General features: G+C 46.2%; 2 protein-coding genes across 2 annotated transcripts; one reads left to right on the top strand and one right to left on the bottom strand.

Annotated features, from left to right (window-relative positions):
* The first annotated feature begins 1062 nt into the window (after positions 1-1062).
* On the top strand, positions 1063-1971 carry LOC143925590 (taste receptor type 2 member 40-like). Its single transcript, XM_077450063.1, has one exon. The coding sequence runs from the start codon at positions 1063-1065 to the stop codon at positions 1969-1971; it is 909 nt and encodes a 302-aa protein (XP_077306189.1).
* Positions 1972-23133: 21162 nt separating this feature from the next.
* On the bottom strand, positions 23134-23847 carry LOC143925588 (taste receptor type 2 member 40-like). The gene has a single exon (XM_077450062.1). The coding sequence runs from the start codon at positions 23845-23847 to the stop codon at positions 23134-23136; it is 714 nt and encodes a 237-aa protein (XP_077306188.1).
* Positions 23848-24234: the final 387 nt, after the last annotated feature.

The following is a 24234-nucleotide window of genomic DNA, read 5'->3' as shown; positions in this document are numbered from 1 at the left end:
TAAATGGACACGTTTCTGAAACTACGACTCCCTAAACCCCGGGGTCAATGCAATTAGCCCTATACCTTCCGGGCAAACCCCCATTTGATCTGGAGAGAGGTCATGCCTTGACATAAATCGCCCAATAGGTTCCAGATTTTATAGGTCAGACCGGTTTGTCGCCTCCCCTCTTTAGCTTGCACATAGGCGGATGGGGGAGAAGATCCCCTTCCGATTCTTTACCCCATATCACCCCCCCTTCTCCGCTGTCCTCTCTTTCACCCCCCTCCTCTTTTCCTCACACCCCCACAATTTCCCCTCCTAGGGGGGCTACCTTTGACACAGACGCCCATACCCCACGAACGGTTGACGGATACTTATTGGCAAGGCGAGCCCTTTCCTTATCCCCTACATCCCGCTTCCAGCTGATGTATTACCCCGTCCCCCCCGACCTTACAATGGGTCTCTGGGAGGTAGACTGACATTTATAGGCGACTGAATACTCCCGAGACACAAGGCTTGCCCCTGGGAAGGCATCCCTTGACACCTACTACAATGATAATCTTGCAAAAGAACAGCTACACCCACCCCCTTTTTTTAGACATAGGGGGAATTGAATTGTTTTAAGTTCAAGCCAGAGATGTAGACACAAGTTCACCTTATGTCCGAACTTTGATTCAAGGCTCTGTTCAACTGTTCACTTGTCTAAATGTTCTCACTGTAACTGTCTGTGATAACGATATGTACTGTGCTTTCTTCGTACATTAAGTTCAGCTTGTAATCATACTGTTTGAAAAATGAATAAACATTTAATGGAAAAAAAAAAAGAAGAGACAAGCAGCCTCCAGTCCTGAAGGGGTGAAGTACGATGGTATAATGGAAATTTTAAGAAATCCTTTGCATGGGTTGCTCCGTGCTTTAGATGTCAGCATTAAAATAAAACTCACCACATTTATGCAAAGTCAATGATGCGATGGATCTCTGAAGACTATTTCCATAATTCCAACCTCGAATGTATCATTCTGTCTGCTATCACTGGACGTGTCCCGTCATCTCTGTCCGGAGATCACACCAAACCTCAGCATGATGTCTCCGCACTTCTTATCCATTTTAGTCTGTTCAGTCTTGGGACTCGGCTTGGCAATCCCTTCTAACACTTGTATTGTGATGGGTAACCTGGACATCATCAGAAAGAAAGGGAAGTTGAGTCCCACCGATGTGATCTTTCTGGCTAAGGGGATTGTGAATCTTCTCCTCCAGTGTGTGCTGAATCTACAGGGAATGTTCATTGTCTTTTCTCAGGAAATATTTTATATTAGACAAGTATTTGTGTTTATTAACACATCAGTTTGCTTCCTAACCTACTACAACTTCTGGTTGACCTTCTGGCTCTCGGCTCATTACTGTACCACCATCACCAATCTCAGCTATGGGTTCTTCATCTGGATAAAGAGAATTGTGTCCAATTTCCTGAGTCACCTTCTATTCCTGACAGCACTTGGGGTGTTCATCGTGAGTGCCCCGGGCTTCTGGATTGTGTATGAAAAAAGTACTTTCCAGTCTTCTAAGAACAGTACAGAAGTCTCTGTTATTGGGTTCAGTAAATTGTTTTCCTATTTTGTGCCTGCATACACCCTAGGCATCATCCTTCCATTCTGCCTTAGTCTTCTGTGCCTGGTCCTCACTTCCTCCTTTCTGCTCAGACACGTCTGGAGGGTGAAGAATAACGACTCTGGATCATCACGTCCAAATCTTCAGGCTCATGTCACTGCACTGAGGACAATCTTCTTCTTACTTCTCATCTTCACATTCTTCTGCGTGTCTCGAGCGCTTATGATTCATCAAAATTCATTACTGTTAGGAGTCAGTTTGAGCTTACAATTATTATCTCCATCGGTGGAGGCTGCCGTCATCTTCCAGGCCAGCAACAAGCTGAGATGGATCATTCTGAGAAGATTCTGGAGAAAAAGCAGGAGGAACACAGAGACTTAAAATGTAGAGGTCTCTTAACCTTAAAGAGGAAGTAAACCCTGATGGGTTTACTTCCTCTTTTTTTCCCTGCAAAGGTAAAGCATAATGGACTACTATGCATCGCATAGTAGCTCATTATGTGTCACTTACCTGACACAGGAGCCAGCGAAGTCGCCGCTGATCCCTGTAGTCCGCCGCGTCCATCTTGCTGGTGGCGTCTCGCAGCTCCGACCAATGACAGCGGCGAAGCCGCGATGACGTCACTCCCGCGCATGCGCACGGGAGTCGCGCCTCGCAGCTCCGCCGCTGTCATACGGCGAGGCCGCGATGACGTCACTCCCGCGCATGCGCACAGGAGTCGACAAATTTGGCAAATCCATTCTTGGACTTGCCGCATTTAGTGCGCATGCGCGCCGCTGTCTACGGCGCATGCGCCGTAGACAGCGGTGCCCATTTTCGGGCAAATATCTCCTAAACCATATAGGTTTAGGAGATATTACTTGGACCTACAGGTAAGCCTTAATCTAGGCTTACCTGTAGGTCAAAGTTGTTTGGAAGGGTTTACTTCCATTTTAATGTCTAAATATTAACAATAAGCTCTTTGAATAGAAATGTGTGTGGTAGGGATCATCTTAGAGTGTCAGATGGAGTGTAGAAGGGTTATATCCCCCAACATGTCTAAAATATTTGTGTGAGTGTGTGTTTGTGACTGGTCTTGCCTTGTTGGTTTACTTCCATCTCTTTGGAAAGTTACCAGACAATGAGGTGGATTTACGAAAACTGGAGAGTGCAAAATGTGGTGAAGCTCTGCACAGAAACTATTTTTTTTTCAAAGCTTAATTAAAGAAGTTGAAGTTAGAAGCTGATTGGCTGACACAAACAGCTGCACCAGATTTTGCACTCTCCAGTTTTAGTAAATCAACCCCACGGTGTTACCGATATTTCTGCTGTTCAACATCTACAATGTTATAGTATCTGGAGATCGAGTCTTCATCTAGTGCCTTCATTGTTCAATGTTCCCCTGAAATGTCCTTCTAGTTTTATGGTTTTCATAGTTCAATCATCTACCATACATCACACATACACACTGTTTTATCCATTTTTTTTTTTCAGAGGCCTCCAAACATTTTCTAACCGGAGGATCTATTGAGGGGATTGAGTTGAACACATTAAAAATCTGGGCTATGACTTCTGAAGGATCAGTGATTGCCATCTTTTTCATTATGTTTTTTTTTTTTTTGCTATTCTATTAAATGAATCAGTAAGGTGTGAGAGGAACGAGAGTGCCACAAGAGTTTGAATATTCTAGTAAATATGTTTATGTGACCCGGAAATACCAACGTGTTTCTGGAACATATTATTAGTAGTAAGTGTATCAGGATTCTGGACTAGGGTTGTAAGAAGGAGATAAAACTTCCAGATGAACTGTCTCTTAGTTGGGTATCCGGTCATTGACTGGGAAATTTGTTCTCCTTCTTACAACCCTAGTCCAGAACTCTGATACACTTATTACCATAACACAAGCCCCGACAAGGGGGGATTGTTGAGCCCCAGAAACACATTGGGTTTTCTATGTTGAATAAACAATTTTATTGCACTGTTCAAACTGTTGTGGTTCTCAATGTTCCTCCTCCTTAGTGCTAAGTCTAGAGATCCCTGGGGGTACCCCAACTGATGAAGTACAGCCTCTAATGACCTGACCTATGTCCACAGATCATATAACACATTCACTTCAGCAGTCCTGGCTACTGACGATATGCAAGGCACATATACACTATATTACTGAAAGTATTGGGCCACCTGCCTTTACACACACATGAACTTTAATGGCATCCCAGTCTTAGTCCGGCTGGATGATTCAGAGCACAAGGGACATCAATAGCGGCTTTCATTTCAATAGCAGAGTGATCCCTGCACTCGCTGTCACACACAGCCCCGCCCCCTGGCCTCAGGGAATTTGATAGACAGATCACCCATCCAACCTGGGATGAGTGATGTGTATCAAAGTTCCCAGGCCAGGGGGCGGGGCTCTATGGGGCGCCAAGTGGCGGAAACACACAGCGATTGAAATCAAAGCTGTTCCAATAATGTCCCTAGGCGCTCTTATCATCCGGCCAGCAATGCCCTTCTCCTCTGCTTCCCTGCATGATGGACACAGGTAAGCAGCACGATGAACACGGGCAGGCTGCATTTGTGGAAATGGGTGAGGCTGCATTGGTGGACACAGGTGAGGCTGCATTGATGCACATGGGTGAGGCTGCATTGGTGGAAATGGGTGAGGCTGCATTGGTGGACACAGGTGATGCTGCATTGGTGGACATGGGTGAGGCTGCATTGGTGAACATGGGAAGGCTACATTGCTGGACACGAGAAGGCTGCATTGGTGGATATGGGCGAGGCTGCATTGATGGATACGGGTCAGGCTGCATTGATGAGCATGGATAAAGTTGCTTAAACATTTAAGGGTATGTGGCAGCAGGCAGGTAAAGTCACCTGGTTGTATCCAGGATGGGAAATATGTGTGCCCTAGATTCAGGCTTTATGCAGACTTGTACAACTAGAGGGGAAGAGTTAATGAGCCCAGCTGAAGTAAATGGGCTCATTAAGACCTCTACAAAAAACCCCAGCATGCTTAGGGAGATGCTCCATCCTGGAACCAGTTTTGTGTTGTATAGACTGGGGAGTGTGATATCTGTTCTGTGCGGTGAGTTAACGCCTGTGTGGCAAACCTTTACACCAGAGGCAGGGACTGGTACAGCACAAGGCTGCACCCAGTTGTTAGACAGGGAATCTAAGTGTGTAGTTAGAGGTCAAGCTGACCAGGATTTATTTTCATGTTTTATTTTTGTTTGGCTGTTATATGTATCACTGCATGTAGCATAAATAAACTGGATCTTTTGTTTTTTGCACCTACAACGCTGTCTGCTGTGCCTGATTTTGTGTTGTGAACCCATCCAGGGGGTCACACACACCCGCTGCCGAGCTAACCCCTCACAGTTGGTGGAGAACTTTGGCAGTTTTTTTTTATTTTTATTTTTTAAGGCCAGCATGGAGGAGATACTGAGACAGCTGGCTCTAGCAAATGCAAATCAGCAGCAAACAAATGCGGGTTTACAAAGGAGCCTTGCAGCTCAACAGCAGAGTCTGGAAGCTCAGCAGAAGGCTCACCAGCAGAGTCTGGAAGCTCAGCAGAAAGCTCACCAGCAGAGTCTGGAAGCTCAGCAACAAGCCCAGCAGCAGACAAATGCAAATCAGAAGCAGACAAATGCAACTTTGCAGCAGAGTTTGGAAGCTCAGCAACAAGCCCAGCAGCGATCTGAAGCCCGCTTCATAGACCTGTTGCAGAAGCAAGAGCAGAGTTTTCAACAGCAAATAGAGACATTGATACAGCAACGTCCGCAGACCAATGAAGCAAGTGGTTACAATAATACCGCATCCTTTGGTGTGAGCCGTTTACTGACAAAAATGACTGGAGAGGATGATCCGGAGGTGTTTTTGACCACATTTGAAAGGACTGCTGAAAGGGAAAAGTGGCCTAAGGAGCAATGGGCTGGACTGGTGGCCCCTCTGTTAACTGGGGAATCGCAGAAAGCTTATTATGACCTAGAGCCTGACCAAGCAAAAGACTATGTGGTGCTAAAAACAGAAATATTGGCAAGGCTGGGTGTCACCCTGGCCGTCCGGGCTCAACGTGTGCATAATTTGACTTTTCAGGTTGGAAAACCCCCCAGATCTCAAATGTATGATCTCATTCACCTGAGCAGGAAGTGGCTGCAGCCAGAGATTTTGACCGCACCAAACATTGTGGAACGTGTGGTTATGGATCGTTTCCTGAGAGCTCTTCCTACTGCCATCCAAAAATGGGTAAGCCATGGAGACCCAGAAAATGCAGATAAACTTGTGGATCTGGTTGAGAGGTACTTGGCTACAGAGAACTTGACCACCTCTTCCAGGGACTCACGGACTTTCCATCCTAAGACCAGATCATCCCCAGTGGCGGGTAAGATGACTCCAAGGGGTGAGGGTGGAGAGAGTGAGAGGGTGGGAGTTCTACCTAAGGTCTGACGGGAGCAGCCCAGGAAGCCCATGCTGCAAGAGACAGCGAAAAAGATTATTTGCTACCGCTGCCGGCAAGAGGGACATATTGCAGCCAATTGCCCCGTTGTGGATGAGCCTATGCAATGTGACTTTATAAGGGAGAGACGTCAGTCGCTGTTTGCGACAGTTGCATGCACTGCCATTCGGGGACCTGAGAAACATTTATGTAAAATGTGTATTAATGGTAGAAATGTTGATGTGTTGCTGGATTCAGGTAGCCTGGTAACATTGATAAAAGCTGAATTAGTTACTACAGAGGTCTCTGGGAAGAACAGGGTGGCTGTTATTTGTGTGCATGGGGACACCCGAGAGTATCCTGTAACTTCAGTGTTTTTTGAGACCCCCAAAGGTAACCTCTCTCATCAAGTGGGGTTAGTGTCTCACTTACCACATGATGCTATTGTGGGAAGGGATTTTCCAAAATTCTGGGAACTCTGGGATTGTCCTGAGCCCCCCACTGGTGCCCCTATAGACCAGGAAGATGACCAGAATTCCTCTGGGAGTGGTGAGGACTCTCCTGAATTTCCCTTGTCGGTATTGGCAGGGGAAACTCGAGAAACTGGGGAGGAGCCAACATCTTCAGATGAAAACATGCCGTCTGTGGAGTTTTCAGATCTTGAGGTTCACAGGGAAAATTTTGCCACAGAACAGTTAAAAGATCCCACCCTAATAAAGGCACGGGAAAATGTGGTGAAAATAGATGGCGAGTTAGTGAACCCAGATAAGACTTGCCCTTATCCTTACTTCACTATGGAAAGGGACCTGCTATATCGAGTGGCTCAAAGGGCAGAAGAAACCATTGAGCAACTTGTAGTGCCCAAACCTTACAGGAAGTTGGTGTTAGAATTGGCCCATGGGCACATTCTGGGAGGTCATCTGGGGGCCGAGAAAACCAGAGAGAGGGTACTGCAGAGATTCTATTGGCCTGGGGTCATGAAGGAAACTGAAAATTATTGTTCCTCCTGCCCTGTGTGTCAGAAGTCGGCACCTATGCCACATTTCCGTAACCCGCTGGTACCTCTTCCTATCATTGAGGTCCCCTTTGAGAGGATCGCAATGGATTTGGTAGGTCCGATAATGAAGTCTGCTAGGGGGCATCAGTACATTTTGGTTATATTGGACTATGCCACCCGTTATCCGGAAGCAATTCCTCTTCGAAATACCTCGGCCAAAACCATAGCCAAAGAGCTATCCCTTGTTTTTAGCCGCGTGGGTATTTGTAAGGAACTGCTTACGGACCAAGGTACACCCTTTATGTCCCGGGTTATGAAAGAACTATCCAAGTTGTACAAAGTGAAGCAATTGCGTACATCTGTGTATCACCCCCAAACAGATGGGTTGGTTGAAAGATTCAACAAAACCCTTAAACAAATGTTAAAGAAGGTGGTGGATAGAGATGGAAAGAATTGGGACTGTCTAATACCCTATCTAATGTTTGCCATTAGGGAGGTACCCCAATCCTCTACAGGTTTCTCACCCTTCGAGTTGCTCTATGGGAGACACCCCAGAGGGCTGCTGGATATCGCCAAGGAAACTTGGGAAAATGAGAGTTCTCCTCACAGGAGCGTGATTGAGCATGTCGCCCTGATGCAAGATAGAATTGCACAGGTAATGCCAATCGTAAAGGAACATTTGACCCAAGCGCAGTTAGCACAGCAGAGAGTGTACAACCGTGGGGCCAAGACCCGTTCTTTTATCCCCGGGGGATAGGGTCTTGGTGCTAGTCCCTACGGTTGAAAGCAAATTTCTGGCCAAATGGCAAGGTCCATACGAAGTAATTGAAAAAATTAGTGAGGTGAACTACAGGGTTAGACAGCCAGGAAGGCGAAAGCTGGAGCAGATCTATCACGTCAATCTGCTGAAAGCCTGGAGGGATAGGGAATCCCTAGTCGCAGAGACATTGTCACAAGTACAGCCTGATTGCTTAGTTCCTGAGGTTGGAATAGCAGACACCTTATCGAAAGCCCAACAACAGGAGGTTAAAGAGTTTGTACTTCGCAACAAAGAGATTTTCTCTGAGCTGCCGGGACAAACATCTGGCGTAGAGCATGACATTATCACCCCGCCAGGAGAAAGGGTAAAACTAAAACCTTATAGAATACCAGAGGCCCGACGGGAGGCAATACGTGGGGAGGTTCAAAGGATGCTGGAATTGGGTGTGATAGAGGAGTCCCAGAGTGACTGGTCCGGTCCTATTGTACTAGTGCCCAAACCTGATGGGAGCTGGCGGTTTTGTAACGATTTTCGACAATTGAATAAAGTTACAAAATTTGACACCTACCCCATGCCGCGTATAGATGAGTTGATTGACCGGCTGGGAACAGCCCGATATATGACAACTCTTGATCTCACCAAAGGGTATTGGCAAATTCCCCTGGCCGAGTCGGCCAAGGAGAAAACTGCGTTTGTAACCCCAGATGGGGCATTCCAATATAAGAGAATGCCGTTTGGGTTACAGAATGCACCGGCAACATTCCAACGGAAAATGGATAAGATTCTGAGGCCCCATCATAAATATGCTGCAGCTTACTTGGATGATGTGATTATCCATAGCACAGACTGGGTCTCACATTTGCCAAAAGTACAAGCAGTCCTAGACTCTATCCGGGAAGCTGGGTTTACGGCCAATCCAAAGAAGTGTACCATTGGACAGGAGGAGGCCAAATATCTTGGGTACACTATTGGGAGGGGGGTGATAAAACCCCAAGTCAATAAAGTCAAGGCCATACAGAGTTGGCCACGTCCCAACAGCAAGAAACAGGTACGAGCCTTTCTGGGAATCGCTGGCTATTATCGACGATTCATTCCCCATTTTGCTTCTCAGGCTGTGTCCCTCACCAACCTGACAAAAGGGAAAGAGTCAGTCATGGTTAAATGGTCCCCAGAGGCTGAGGAAGCATTTCAGTCCTTAAAAACAGCCTTATGTAGCCAGCCAGTGTTGTACTCACCAGACTTCTCTAAGGACTTTGTGGTACAAACTGATGCATCAGACGTTGGGTTAGGAGCATTGTTATCCCAGGTCTGGAACGGGGAAGAGCACCCAGTCATTTACCTCAGCAGGAAGTTAAAGTCCCATGAGGTAAATTACTCCACGATTGAGAAGGAATGTTTAGCAGTGAAGTGGGCTCTAGATTCCCTTCGGTACTATCTGCTAGGTAGGCACTTTGACCTGGTGACTGATCACGCTCCTTTAAAGTGGATGGCTCAGAACAAGGAGACCAATAGAAGGGTAAATAGGTGGTTCCTGGCCCTACAGGAATTTAACTTTACAGTTAAGCATCGCCCTGGTGTTAAAATGGGGAATGTGGATGCTTTGTCTCGGATACATGCGTGTCTGACTGCTGGTGTTACAACCCCAAGGTTGAAACAAGAGGGGGGGGGGGTATGTGGCAGCAGGCAGGTAAAGTCACCTGGTTGTATCCAGGATGGTAAATATGTGTGTCCTAGATTCAGGCTTTATGCAGACTTTTACAATTAGAGGGGAAGAGTTAATGAGCCCAGCTGAAGTAAGTGGGCTCATTAAGACCTCTACAAAAAACCCCAGCATGCTTAGGGAGATGCTCCATCCTGGAACCAGTTTTGTGTGTATAGACTGGGGAGTCTGAGATCTGTTCTGTGCGGTGAGTTAATGCCTGTGTGGAAAACCCCTACAATAGAGACAGGGACTGGGGCAGCACAAGGCTGCACCCAGTTGTTAGACAGGGAGTCTACGTGTGTAGTTAGAGGTCAAGCTGACCAGGATTTATTTTCTTGTTTTATTTTGTTTGGCTGTTATATGTATCACTGCATGTAGCCTAAATAAACCGGATCTTTTGTTTTTTGAACCTACACCGCTGTCTGCTGTGCCTGACTTTGTGTTGTGAACCCATCCAGGGGGTCACACACACCCGCTGCCGAGCTAACCCCTCACAATACACTCAGCACTATGACTATTATATACACTCAGTACTATGACTATTATATACACTCAGTACTATGACTATTATATACACTCAGCACTATGACTATTATATACGCTCAGTACTATGACTATTATATACACTCAGTACTATGACTGTTATATACACTCAGCACTATGACTATTATATACACTCAGCACTATGACTATTATATACGCTCAGTACTATGACTGTTATATACACTCAGTACTATGACTGTTATATACACTCAGCACTATGACTATTATATACACTCAGCACTATGACTATTATATACACTCAGCACTATGACTGTTATATACACTCAGCACTATGACTATTATATACACTCAGCACTATGACTATTATATACACTCAGCACTATGACTATTATATACACTCAGCACTATGACTATTATATACACTCAGTACTATGACTATTATATACACTCAGTACTATGACTATTATATACACTCAGCACTATGACTATTATATACACTCAGCACTATGACTATTATATACACTCAGCACTATGACTATTATATACACTCAGCACTATGACTATTATATACACTCAGTACTATGACTATTATATACACTCAGTACTATGACTATTGATCCTCCAGTTTACAGTGAACATAGTCCCTCGTATCTATACACTAAAACTATAATTTGGAAATAAAGCATGGTGACGTTATATATATAAATTACATTTTTTTATAATACATTTTATTTGGTTTTACTCAGTATAGACACCACGGGTGACAACAGCCCGGAAACGGGGTTGCAGCCCCTAAACAAAACAAGAAGATATATATATATATATATATAAATGTCTACTAAATAATATCAAAAAGTGCAAACTGCTATATTAAATAAAGTAAAGTAAACGCACTACAGAGTCAATTAAAAACCTCCACGGAAAGACAACTGCTTCAATTGAGTGCAAAGCCAAAAAAACTGTGAATTGATCATAAAGTGCCAAGTGCGTCTTATAAATGTGCAAATAAGTAAACACTCTCCAGAGGTGATATACGTGAACCACCCTAATAATAAACAAATGATATACAAGAAAATAAGAAAGAGTATACCTAGACCAAAATGTAGGTTCCTATCCAATCCCCTGATGAAGTCACGTGGTGTGATGTCACGCGTAGGGACGGGAAGGATGCTGACTGTGGATGCACTTTCTGCTGATTACTAGAAAAAGGCTTTTTTTCTATCTATTAATGTGTGAATACCCTGTGTATGAAAATTTTAATAAATGCTATTTGTGAAATACTACACTATGGTATTCCCTCTCTATTAATCTACTGGGTCCTCTGGAGCAATAAGAATAAACTTTAAAGGAGAAGGTGAGCGAATTTACCAGGAGAGAAGACATATAAAGAAATCTATATACCTCTATGCCAATCCCTCCTTGCTATAGGTAAGGGGCCACTGCCCACTAAAGTGTGATCACAGCGGGATTAAGCACTGGGAGAATTTGCACAAAGCACTTGCACTTAAAGGAGACCGTTGTTTATGGACTTGAATATTTATATCTTTTTATTTTTTTTATTTTTGATGGATTTCAATATGTATATTTAATCTATAGAGGCCGGATTCATTCTGATATAACGTATGTTACAGCCGGCTCTGTAGTGCGTTTACTACTATATATATTTTTTGTTTATTCTAAAGTTTATTCCCATGTGATCAGGAGAGGGTACCCTCTTTTTGGTCTAGGTCTTTCTTATTTTCTTGTATATCATTTGTTTATTATTAGGGTGGTTCACTTATATCACCTCTGGAGAGTGTTTACTTATTTGCACATTTATAAGACGCACTTGGCACTTTATGATCAATTCACTGTTCTTTTGGCTTTGCACTCAATTGAAGCAGTTGTGTTTCCGTGGAGGTTTTTAATTGACTCTGTAGTGCATTTACTTTTTTTTTTTTTCTGCACTTTCTCTGCACTTTATCAAAATAGTTTTAAGAGACTGTTTTTAGTTACTTACCTTTGCTCACTTGATTTTCATTTATTTGGATTCTATCACCTCTGTGGTGTGTTTATATTATTTTATTTAATGTAGCACTTTGCACTTTTTGATATTAATTAGTAGACATTTATATATATATATTTTTTTATATTACACTATTGATTTGTGTAACTAGGCATTATACTTATCAACCTCTTAGGGTTATTTAACCACTTGCCGCCCGCCCTATAGGCAATTGACGGTGGCAAAGTGGTTGCATAATCCTGATCGGACGTCATATGACGTGATTAGGATTATGAGCCGCTGCGCGCCCCCGGGGGCGCGCATCGTGGCGATCGTTGTTGCGGGGTGTCAGTCTGGCACCCGGCAACTACGATCTCGGTAAAGAGTCTCCGACGGAGACTCTTTACCATGTGATCAGCCGTGTCCAATCACGGCTGATCACAGTGTAAATAGGAAGAGCCGGTGATCGGCTTTTCCTCACTCGTGTCTGTCAGACGCGAGTAGAGGAGAGCCAATCGGCTGCTCCTCTGACAAGGGGGGGGTCTGTGCTGATCGATTATCAGCACAGCCCCCCGAGGATGCCCACACTGGACCACCAGGGACGCCACCAGACCACCAGGGATGCCCAGCAAAAGGTAATCCTCCCTAGACCACCAGTGATGCCAGTCAGTGCCCATAATGGATGCCAATCAGTGCCCACAATGGGCATCACTGATTGGCATGCATTATTGTTTGGCACTGATTAGTATCCATTAGTACAGTATAACAATACAATGCTGCCTATGAGTGCCCACCTGTGCCGCCTATCAGTGCCCACCTGTGCCGCCTATCCGTGCCCACCTGTGCCACCTATCAGTGCCCACCCGTGCAAACCTATCAATGCCCACCCATGCCCATCTGTGCCGCCTATCCATGCCCATCTGTGCCGCCTATCCATGTCCATCTGTGCCGCCCATCCATGCCAATCTGTGCCAGCTATCAGTGCCAATTTGTGCCACCTATCAGTGCCCATCCGTGTCGCCCATCAGTGCCGCTTATCAGTGCCCATCAGTGCCACCTATCAGTGCCACATATCAGTGTCCATCAATGCCACCTCATCAGTGACACTTCATTGGTGCCACATCATTGGTGCCCATCAGTGCCGCCTTATCAGTGCCCATCAGTGTAGCCCCATCAGTGCCCATCAGTGAAGGAGAAAACATACTTATTTACAAAGTTTTGAAACTGAAACAAAAAAAAACATATATTTTTTTTAATTTTCGGTATTTTTTTTTATTTGTAGCGCAAAAAAAAAAAAACATAGAGGTGATCAAATACCACCAAAAGAAAGCTCTATTTGTGGGGAAAAATGCAAAAAATTTCATTTGGGTACAGTGTAGCACGACCGCGCAATTGTCATTCAAAGTGCGACAGCGCTGAAAGCTCAAAATTGGTCTGGGCAGGAAGGTGTTTAAGTGCCCGGTATTGAAGTGGTTAATATAGGGTCAGCGAAATACCAACATATCTTTAGTTTCATATTAAGTGGATACGGTGTGATCCATTCCGGTAGTAGCAGCAGCCCCTGACAACACTATAATTTAAAACAAGAAGTTGAGATACATGGGAGAAGTGTAAACATTAGCATATAATCAAGCCAAGTAACCGTCCATGCTAAAAAATCATTGAGAAAAATGGCATGGGTAGCCCCCCCTGCCCATTACCAGCCCCTTTGGGTCTTGTGCGGATATTAAGGGGAACCCCGTACCCATATTAAATAAAGGAAAGACGTGTGGCCCCCAGGCCCTATATACTCAGAACAGCAGTATACAGGCGGTACAAACAAGACAGGGACTGTGTCGATTTGTTGTGTTAAGTAGAATCTGTTTGTAATTTTGAACTGGTACATTTTTAAAGTGTAGCTCCAGTCAAAAAATTTATTTTTAAGCCTTTTGGAAAACATAGGGAAGGGTTATCACCCCTGTATAATTTTTTTGGCCGTCCGTCTTTTTTCATCTCACTTCCTGTTGTCTCCTTCCGTTTGCAAGTAGGAGACGTTTGTAAGTTGGATGTTTGAAAGTAGGGGCCTGCCCTATATGCTCTGCAGAAATGGCGGAACAAGGTGTGGGTTTTGCCACAACATTGTAAGCCCTCAAAGTGACTCTTGGTGGGTGCTGGAGCGCCCTGCTGTGAACAATGATATCAAGAATTGTAATTACATGCCATTGTTGAACAGTGGTAGAAAAATAGGGCCTTTGGTGGTAGCGGTGCTGGTGCCACAACACTGTAAGTTCTCACAGATACTCTGGGTGGGCACAGGAACGGGCCCTGCTGTAAAATATTATATCAAGAATTGTATTTACATGCCCCTGTTAAACAGGGGCTGAAAAATTGGGCCTCAGGCACTGGTGCTGGTGCCACAACACTGCAACCTCTCCCAGATACTCTAGTTGGAGTGCAGGAATGAGCCCTGCTGCAAAGCATTGCATCAAAAATTGTATTACATGCCCCTGTTAAACAGGGGCTTAAAAATTGGGCCTGTACACTGCAACCTCTCCCATATACTCTAGTTGGAGTGCAGGAATGAGCCCAACTACAAAGCATTGCATCACAAATTGTAATTACACTCCCCTGTTAAACTGAAGAATTGGGCTGGTGGCATCACCCAGAACCAAAAATGTTCTTAAAAGATATCAGCGGAGGAGGAAGAGGATAGACAATCAACATAACAGGACAGTCACTCAGCATCAGCATAGGCAGTCTTGAAGGGATGTGATATTTCAAAAAAAATTATTCAGTTACATCAGCTTCAGGTGCTTGGTAGCTGTGGGTGATCCAAGACTGATTCATCTTTATGAAGGTCAGTCGATCAACCAAGTCGGTGGACAGGCCCACCCTGTGATCGGTTACAAAACCAACAGCAGCACTAAAGGTGCATTCCGAAAGTAAGCTGGATGCAGGACAGGCCAGTAGCTCAATTGCATACTGTGCAAGCTCTGGCCAGTGATCCATCCTCAAGACCCAGTAAGCCAGAGGATTTTCGGTGGGAAAGGTGTCCAAGTCTGACCTTGCCCCTAGGTATTCCTGCACCATGTAAATCAGACACTGGCAATGGTTGCAGGAACCGATCATACCTTGGGGCTGTGGACTAAAAAATTGTCTGAAAGCATCGGTCAGACGGCCACCTTCTCCACCGCTCCTTCTGACCGATGCCTCAGCAACACGTTGTCCAGGATCAGGAGTTTGTAACCTCCCAGTCTCTGGGAACGCGTTGCACAGACCTTACTGCAAGGCCTCCCAGAGATGTCTCATCCTCTGCTCCCTCTGTGACGGCAAGATAAGGTCGGCAACCTTACCCTTGTACCGTGGATCAAGGAGAGTGGCCAGCCAGTAATGGTCCCTCTCCTTGATCCGAAGAATACGAGGATCCTTCCGCAGGCTTTGCAGGATCAGGGAGGCCATGCAGCGTAGGTTAGCTGAGGCATTCGGTCCGGAGTCCTCTGGGTCACTAAGTACAACATGATCCGCAGCTACCTCCTCCCAGCCACGTACAAGTCCACGGGTTTCTTGGGACTGTAAATCATCCCTACAAGACTGCTAATGCTGATGCTGAGTGCCAGCCTCCACCTCCATGCTGACACATTCATCCTCCTCCTTCTCCTCCTCTTCCTGTGTGATGGGTGGGACAGTGGAAAAAAACTGTCTGGATAAAGGGGGCATTGAAAGGCAAGGAAGTCCTCCTCTTCCTGCCTCTGTTCTGCCTCAAGTGCCCTGTCCATTATTCCACGCAGCGTATGCTCCAGCAGGTGGACAAGAGGTACAGTGTCATTGATGCATGCACTGTCACTGCTCACCATCTTTGTGGCCTCCTCAAACGGTGATAGGACAGTGCATGCATCCCTGATCATGCCCCACTGGCGTGGTGAGAAAAAACCGAGCTCCCCTGGCCCTGTCCTGGTGCCATAGTCGCACACGTACTCATTGATGGCCCTCTGCTGCATGTGCAGCCGCTGCAGCATGGCCAATGTTGAGTTCCACCTGGTGGGCATGTCACATATAAGGCGGTTCTTGGGCAGGTTCAACTCCATTTGGAGCTCAGCCAGCCGAGCACAGGCATTAAACGAACGGTGGAAATGCACACAGACTTTCCTGGCCTGCTTCAGGACATGCTGTAAGCCCGATACCTGCCCAAGAACCGCTGCACCACCAGATTAAGGACGTGAGCCACACAGGGCACATGGGTCAGTTGTCCCTGTCGGAGGGCGAAACTGAGGTTGGTGCCATTTTTGCAAACCACCAATCCTGGCTTAAAGTGGATGTAAACCCTTACAAACCACTTTGACCTACAGGTAAGCCTAGATTAAGGCTTACCTGTAGGTCCAAGCAATATCTTCTAAACCTATATGGTTTAGGAGATATTTGCCCGAAAACGGGCACCGCTGTCTACGGCGCATACGCCGTAGACAGCGGCGTGCAGGCGCACTGAGCGCGGCATTTCCAAAAATGGAGCTGCCGCGCGCGTCAACTCCCGTGCGCATGCGCGGGAATGACGTCATCGCGGCTTCGCCGAATGACAGCGGCGGAGCTGCGAGACGCCACCTGCAAGATGGATACGGCGGACTACAGGGGACAGCGGCGACTTCGCTGGCTCCTGTGTCAGGTAAGTGACACATAATGGGCTACTATGCGATGCATAGTAGTCCATTATGCTTTGCCTTTGCAGGGAATGAAAGAGGAAGTAAACCCATCAGGGTTTACTTCCTCTTTAAGCTGGCGTGGCGTCAACCACCTCTCGGCCTGCCCCTGCAGAGCTGACAAAATATCTGCATCAGTGTGGCTCCTGTCCCCCAAACAAACCAGCGCAAGCACGGCATGGCATCGTTTTGCCTGCATACTTGCGTAGCCCCTGGAACGCCTACGGAGATCCGCTGGTTCTGAGGACAGAGCACTGGAAGAGGCCATGGAGGAAGAAGAAGAGGAGGGGGTGGAGGAGAGCGGTGTGTCACAACCAGTAGTAGAATTTTGGAGTTGTGGTGGCGGAACAACCTCCAACACTACTGCACCTTGTCCTGCATCCTTTCCAGCTGCCAGAAGAGTGACCCAATGGGCCGTGAAAGACAGGTAACGTCCCTGTCCATGCCTGCTGGACCATGAGTCAGTGGTAATATGCACCTTACCGCTGACCGCCCTGTCCAGCGAGGCAAAGACATTGCCTTCCACATGCCGGTAGAGAGCCAGAATTGCCTTCCATGAGAAAAATTGGTGTTTGGGGACCTGCCACTGAGGAACCGCACATTCCACAAACTCACGGAAGGGGGCTGAGTCTACAAACTGAAAAGGCAGCAGTTGATGCTAGAAATTTAGCCAAGCTAGCATTCAACTACTGGGCATGTGGATGGCTGGGAGTGAACTTCTTTCTATGGTCCAGCAGCTGGGGCAGGGAAATTTGCCTGCTACAACTGGACGTGGGTGTACTGCTAGCATAGCGCCCGCAAGCACTTGGCTGTGACACACCTAATTCTACACTTTCATTCCTCTCAGTGCAGGTTTCAGAGAGGACAGAAGGTCTAGTGGGGTTGGAGATCCCAGCTGATGAGGAGCAAGGAGAGGTCCGCTTTGTTCTTTGGTGTGGGTCTTTGAGGTACGCTTGCCAACGAGCTGCATCGCAGATCAACATATGTCTGGTCAAGCATGTGGTGCCCAAGCGGCTGATGTTTTGGCCACACGAGATACGCTTGAGACATATTTTGCAAATAGCAGCGGTGCAATCTGATGCACTCGTCTCAAAAAAGCCCACATCAAAGAACTTTTAGAATATGCACAGAGGCAGCGCCCTGCACAGGCGGAGCTCTGTGGTGTGATTCAGTCGCTGTGCTGCCCCCAAGCTGGCCCCCGGAGGGCATCCTGCCTCGTTGGAGATGTGTCTCCTCCTCCTCCTCCTCCTCTCTCCTACCAGGCACCACGTGGAGTCAGTGCCCTCATCATCCCCTCCCTCTTCATCGCTGGAGCTAACCTGGCAGTATGCTGCAGCTTGTGGAAAATGACTGCTAGATTTCTGTCCTTCTTGAGCATCCCTTCTCTCTGCGCTCACGCTACTGCCTTCCTCTAGCTGAGTGTCATCATCAGAGCCCACAAAACACTGGGCATCCTCCTGGACCATGTACCCAACACTGTGCTCAAACAGTTCGGGGGACTCCTCAGGAGGATGTGGTGGGTCTAGGGAAGGAGTCACTGATGATGACATTGAGACGAGGGAAGAGGATGCGTTGGCAGCTGCTTTGCTAGTACCCTGAGCCTGGGTGAGAGAGGATGAGGAGGATGAAGAGGGCTTGGTCATCCACTCTACCAAGTCTTCGGCATGATGCGGCTCAACACGTCCAGCTGCCGAAAATAAGGACAAGTGTGTCCCATGGCCATGTGCTGATGACGATGCACCACATCCATGACCAGCACTGTTGTCTCTAGACACAGAGCCTGCTTGCCCTATTTTATTGGCTTGTGCCTGTCTGCCTCTCCTTGTTGGCCTTCCAGACATGGTAATGGCCTGCAGGGAGATGAGAAAACCAGCAATTGGGTAGTCTATATTGTGCTGGAGGCACAAAACACCCACTAACTCCTGCAGATGCCTTTATCATAGAACACCAGCAATAAAGAGTAGATATAGGTGTATACTTTGCTGTGCTGGAGACACATAACACCCACTAACTCCTGCAGATGCCTGTATTAGAGAACACCAGCAATAAAGGGTAGATATAGGTGTATACTGTGCTGTGCTGGAGGCAAACAACACCCACTAACTCCTGCAGATGCCTTTATTATAGAACACCAGCAATAAAGGGTAGATATAGGTGTATATTGTGCTGTGCTGGAGGAACACACCACCCACTAACTCCTGCATATGGCTCAATTAGAGAAGAGCAATATAGGTAGCTACAGGTCTATACTGTGCTGGAGGCACACAACACATACTAACTCCTGCAGATGGCAGATGGCTCAATTAGAGAACAGCAACAATGGGTAGATACAGGTGTATTCTGCGGTGCAGGCACACAGACAAAACCCAATCGCCCACTAACTCCTGCAGACGGCAGATGGCTCAATTAGAGAACACTCAGAACAGCAATGAAGGGTAGATGTATTGTGCAGTGAAGGCACACACACAACATCCACTAACTCCTGCAGATGCCGGAATACTACACAAGGCCGCCACGCTGGCAGCCTTATATAGTGTGGGGCGTGTACTACACAGCCTGAGATATAATTGGCCACAGGCATCCTGCCTGTGGCCAATCATGGCTCTCCTTGCTGCCGGCGCTGTGATTGGCCAAGCATGCGGGTCACAGTGCATGCTTGGCCAATCATGAGCCAGAAATGCACTGCGATGGCAGTGCATTGTGGGCCGCGAGCGCTACATGAATTTGGCACAAATGGCCCACAGAGTTCTGGCTTCGCCGAACGGGGCGAACAGCCGGTGTTCGAGTCGAACGTGCGTTCAACTCGACCACCAAGCTCATCCCTAGGTAATACCATGGATGCCCAGATATAACACTACGATGTAAGAGAAATCAGAGCACCAAAGCAGTTTAAACTGTTGACATTTTTTTTATTTGATACATAAAATCCAACACATTACATAGACCCCATCACATCAGAGGTCCCCCATTATAACAAAGGTCCCCCATTCCACCAGAGCCTCCCATCACAACAGAGGTCCCCCATTACACCAAAAGTCCCCCATTCCACCAGAGCCTCCCATCACATCAGAGGTCCCCCATTACACCAAAGGTCCCCCATTCCACCAGAGCCTCCCATCACAACAGAGGTCCCCCATTACACCAAAGGTCCCCCATTCCACCAGAGCCTCCCATCACAACAGAGGTCCCCCCATTACACCAAAGGTCAACTCTTCCATCTGAGCCCCCTCATTACATCAGAGGTACCCTATTCAGGGCCGTCTTTAAGGCAGGACAAAAGGGGCAGCTGCCCTGGGCCCTGTCATTGTTGTGGGGCCCAAAGCAGCTGCCTCACACTTGCCAACTATCCCAGTTTAAATTCCCTTGTCCCTTGAAGTTTTAGTCCTGTGCTGTGTCCCGATATCTCAGTGTAAATTGCTGGTATTAATGATGCCCAGCTCTGCCCTATTGTTATGTACAGATTACTCACCAGCAGACCCTGTGTTTATATTCAAATAACCAGCATTCATATGTAAACAGTGGTATATAGCTGTGGCTGGTGGCATTGATATGTAAATAAAGGTGGCATTCGTATGTATATCATGCTCCCCTGCAGTGAGGAGATGATGTGCTGTAACCACTAGCAACCAGTCATTAAGCAGTAATGATATGCTGTAACCGCGGGGAACCAATCTCAATTGCTGCCTGATCTGATACAGTAATTGATTTTAAGTCTAGCTGCTATTTATTGTATGTCTCAGAGCAGGTGGAGAGTGAAATTGCATGGGGGGGGGGGGGGGCAAGAAATTTTTTGCCCAGGGTTCAAACGATATTAAAGATGGTCCTGACCCTATTTCATCATAGCCCCAATTACATCAGAGGTCTCCCATTACACTAAAGGTCCCCTAATCCATCTGAGTCCCCCATTACATCAGAGTTCCCCCATTGCACCAGATGTCCCCCATTGCATTTGATCCCCTTCATCACATCAGAGGCCCCATCACAGCAGATTCCCCCAAAGCATCAGAGTACCTCCAACACAGGGGTTAGGCTTGGCCCCTTAGTTCCAGTGAAGGGATACCAAGACATTTTGGACAATTTCATGCTCCCAACTTTGTGGGAGGAGTTTTGGGGCCCCTACCTGTTCCAACATGACTGCTCACCAGTGCACAAAGCAAGGTCCATAAAGACATGGAGGAGCGAGTTTTTTTCTTCAGATATAAAATCTTTCTTGATAAATTTAGGGCAAACTGTATTCTGCTACATTTCCTTGGTAAAAATCACCCAGATCAGTGTCTATTGTTTAGCCTGTGTGAAAGTTTAAAACTATGGTATATAGATGTACTGACGGCCTATCTCATTTCTTGAGACCCTAAAATGCCAGGACGGTATAAATACCCCCCAAATTACCCCTTTTTGGATAGTAGACAGTCTGAGGCATTTTTTTTCTGTCATTTTGTTCCGTGATTAACAATCGATCTACACCAGGGGGTGCTTTTTAAAATTTTAGTTTTTCATATAAAGAACTTGTCAAAAACTGCCTACTGTCTTTTTTTACACTACACTTTTTCTTTGGTAAATGAGTACCCCATACTCATGTACATGGGGGGCAGGATCTGGGATCCCTTTTGAAAGGAGGCTTTCCAATTCTGATAAGCCCCCTGCCCTCAAACCTCCCCCCCCCCAACCACCAGCCTGGGTTATGGGAAAGAGGCCCTTGTCCTCATTAACATGGGGACAAGCTGCTTTGTGGTGTGACAGAGCCCCCCGTGCCCCAAAACACCCCCCACCATGTTGAGGGCATGTGGTCTGGTATGTGGTCTGGTATAGTTCGGGGGGGGGGCACACTTGTTTGTCCCCTGCTCCCTTCTTGACCTGTCAATATGCATGCTCAGATAAGGGTTTGTTATGGATTTTAGGGGGGGGGGGGCTATGTCATTTTTTATTTGGCATGGGGTTCTCCTCAAAATCCCAAAGAGCCTGGTATGGATTGAGGGGACTCCAAGCCATTTTTGTCTTAATTTTTCATTGCCGGCAATTCTTTTTTTTTTTTACATTCAGCTGTAAGCTGATGATGCACCGGTGGGTGATGTCACAAGGGAGAAGGGCCACCATGTGACATCCCCAGGTAGCCCCATCCCTTTCCTTATTTAGGAAATATCACCCGACAGAGCCGCTATTTAGTGGTCAGCTGTTGGGCAGAGCTTTTTTTATGGATCTGCATCAGGGGACTTTTTATTTATTTATTTTTTATTACTTTTTTTTTAAATAAAGGACTTGTCAAAAACGTATGTTGCATCTTTTTATTTTTCTTATTTAGTGAATAGGTAGGGGTACAACGTACTCCTACTCTTTCACGGGAGGTCACCTTGTCAAACAAGGCTTCCAGATTGCGATAAGCCCTCTGCCTGCAGACCCCCACTACCACAACACAGGGTTGTGGGGAAGGGGCCTTGTCCCCATCAAAATGAGGACAAGGTGCTCTGGGGTGGGGGTGCCCCAAAGCACCCACTCCCCCACATTGAGGGCATGTGGCCTGGTATGGTCCAGGGAGGGAGAAGAGCTCGCCCACCCCCCCTTTCCTAACCTGCCAGGCTGCGTGCTCGGATAAGAGTATGGTATGGATTTTGGGGGGACCCCACGCCCCTTTCTTTATTCTTTTTTGGTGTGGGGTTCCCCTTAAAATCCATACCAGACCCATAAGAGCTAGTATGGACTGGGGGTTACACCTTTTTTTTTTTTATATTGCTGACCTACAATTGCAACTGCCAGTTAATTTAAATGTTATTTGACTCATTTCTTTCTTTATACATGCCAGTTTTGCTGCAGCAGGTTCTATCTATACATGGTACACATGTGCCACTTTGCAGGCACACTAAGGAGACCCCTCCGGCACGATATTTAAGTGAATTTTTATTGTTTCACTTTAAGCATCATTTAAAAACAATTGTTTTTTTTTTTATTGCATTGATATATGTACCCCAGGGCAGTACCCAGACCCCCCCATACCCCTTTTTATAGCCAATTACTTGCATATAAGCCTTCAAAATGGGGACTTTTGATTTCTCATGTTTTGCTCCCATAGAGTTCAATGGAGTTTGCGGTTGGGGGTTAAACTTTTCCCCTGTTCGGGAGTTCTGCTGTGAACCGAACAGGGGAGTGTGCAGCCCATCTCTAACCGGGACAAACCGAGAAGGTGAAAGACCCAAGTAAGGAACACAGACAACTATTAAAATATGAGAGGAGATATAACCCTTCCACACTCCATACAAAACAAAATGCTATGACTTAGGAAACATTTTACATTGATCTCTATCACACTAAATGTCTATAGTATATATTTAGAACCTCAAGCTAAGCGTTCTCCACATGTTAAGTCTCTGTGTTCCTCCAGCTTCTGGTCCAGAATCTTCTCAGAATGATCCTTCTCAGCTTGTTGCTGGCCTGGAAGATGACGGCGGCCTCCACCGATGGAGATAATAATTGTAAATTCCAAAAAACTATTGACAGTGAGGCTCTTGGAAGAAAACTGATCACTTGATACACACAGAAGAATGTGAAGATGAATTTTGATGAATCATAAGCGCTCGAGACACGCAGAAGAATGTGAAGATGAGAAGTAAGAAGAAGATTGTCCTCAGTGCAGTGACATGAGCCTGAAGATTTGGACGTGTTGATCCAGAGTCGTTATTCTTCACCCTCCAGACGTGTCTGAGCAGAAAGGAGGAAGTGAGGACCAGGCACAGAAGACTAAGGCAGAATGGTAGAGTGACACCTAGGGTGTTTGCAGACACATGATAGTAAAATACTTTATCTAAACTGATAACAGAGATGTTTGTACTGTTCACAGAAGACTGGATAAGACTTTCTGCATTGAGAGCCCAAAAGCCCAGGACACTCACAATGAACACCCCAAGTGCTGTCAGGAATAGAAGGTGACTCAGGAAATTGGACACAATTCTCTTTAGCCAGATGAAGAACCCATAGCTGAGATTGGTGATGGTGGTACAGTAATGAGCCGAGAGCCAGAAGGTCAACCAGAAGTTGTAATAGATTAGGAAGTAACCTGATGTGTTCATAAATACAGATACTTGTCTAATATTAAAGATTTTCAGAGACAAGGCAAAGGTCATTCCCTCTAGGCTCATCACACACTGGAGGAGAAGATTCACAATCCCCTTAGCCAGAAAGATCACATCGGTGGGACTCAACTTCCCTTTCTTTCTGATGATGTCCAGGTTACCCATCACAATACAAGTGTAAGAAGAGATTGCCAAGCCGAGTCCCAAGACTGAAGAGACTAAAATGGATAAGAAGAGCGGATGCATCATGCTGAGGTTTGGTGTGATCTCCAGACAGAGATGACGGGACACGTCCAGTGATAGCAGACAGAATGATATAATTAGAGTTGGAGATATGGAAATAGTCTTCAGAGATCCGTCTCATGATTGACTTTGCATAAATGTGATGGATTTCATTTCAATGCTGACATCTAAAGTACAGAACAACCCGTGTAATATCATCTCTGACTCATTTTACTGAAATAGCTAACCACTTCAGAACTGGTAGCTTTATGTCTCTTATTGACTATTATATACAATCAGTACTATGACTATTATATAAGCTCGGTACTA

The sequence above is a fragment of the Lithobates pipiens genome, unplaced genomic scaffold, assembly GCF_037356315.1.
Source record: "Lithobates pipiens isolate NorthernLeopardFrog02 unplaced genomic scaffold, aLitPip1_a1.2 Scaffold_22, whole genome shotgun sequence".
Classification (NCBI taxonomy): domain Eukaryota; kingdom Metazoa; phylum Chordata; class Amphibia; order Anura; family Ranidae; genus Lithobates; species Lithobates pipiens.
The sequence above is the reverse complement of the archived record's forward strand: the minus strand, read 5'-3'. Positions and strand labels throughout refer to the sequence as shown.

Excerpts from the sequence above, each read along its gene's own strand:
- LOC143925590 (XM_077450063.1), top strand. The coding sequence starts at position 1,063 with ATGATGTCTCCGCACTTCTTATCCATTTTAGTCTGTTCAGTCTTGGGA.
- LOC143925588 (XM_077450062.1), bottom strand. The coding sequence starts at position 23,847 with ATGGGTAACCTGGACATCATCAGAAAGAAAGGGAAGTTGAGTCCCACC.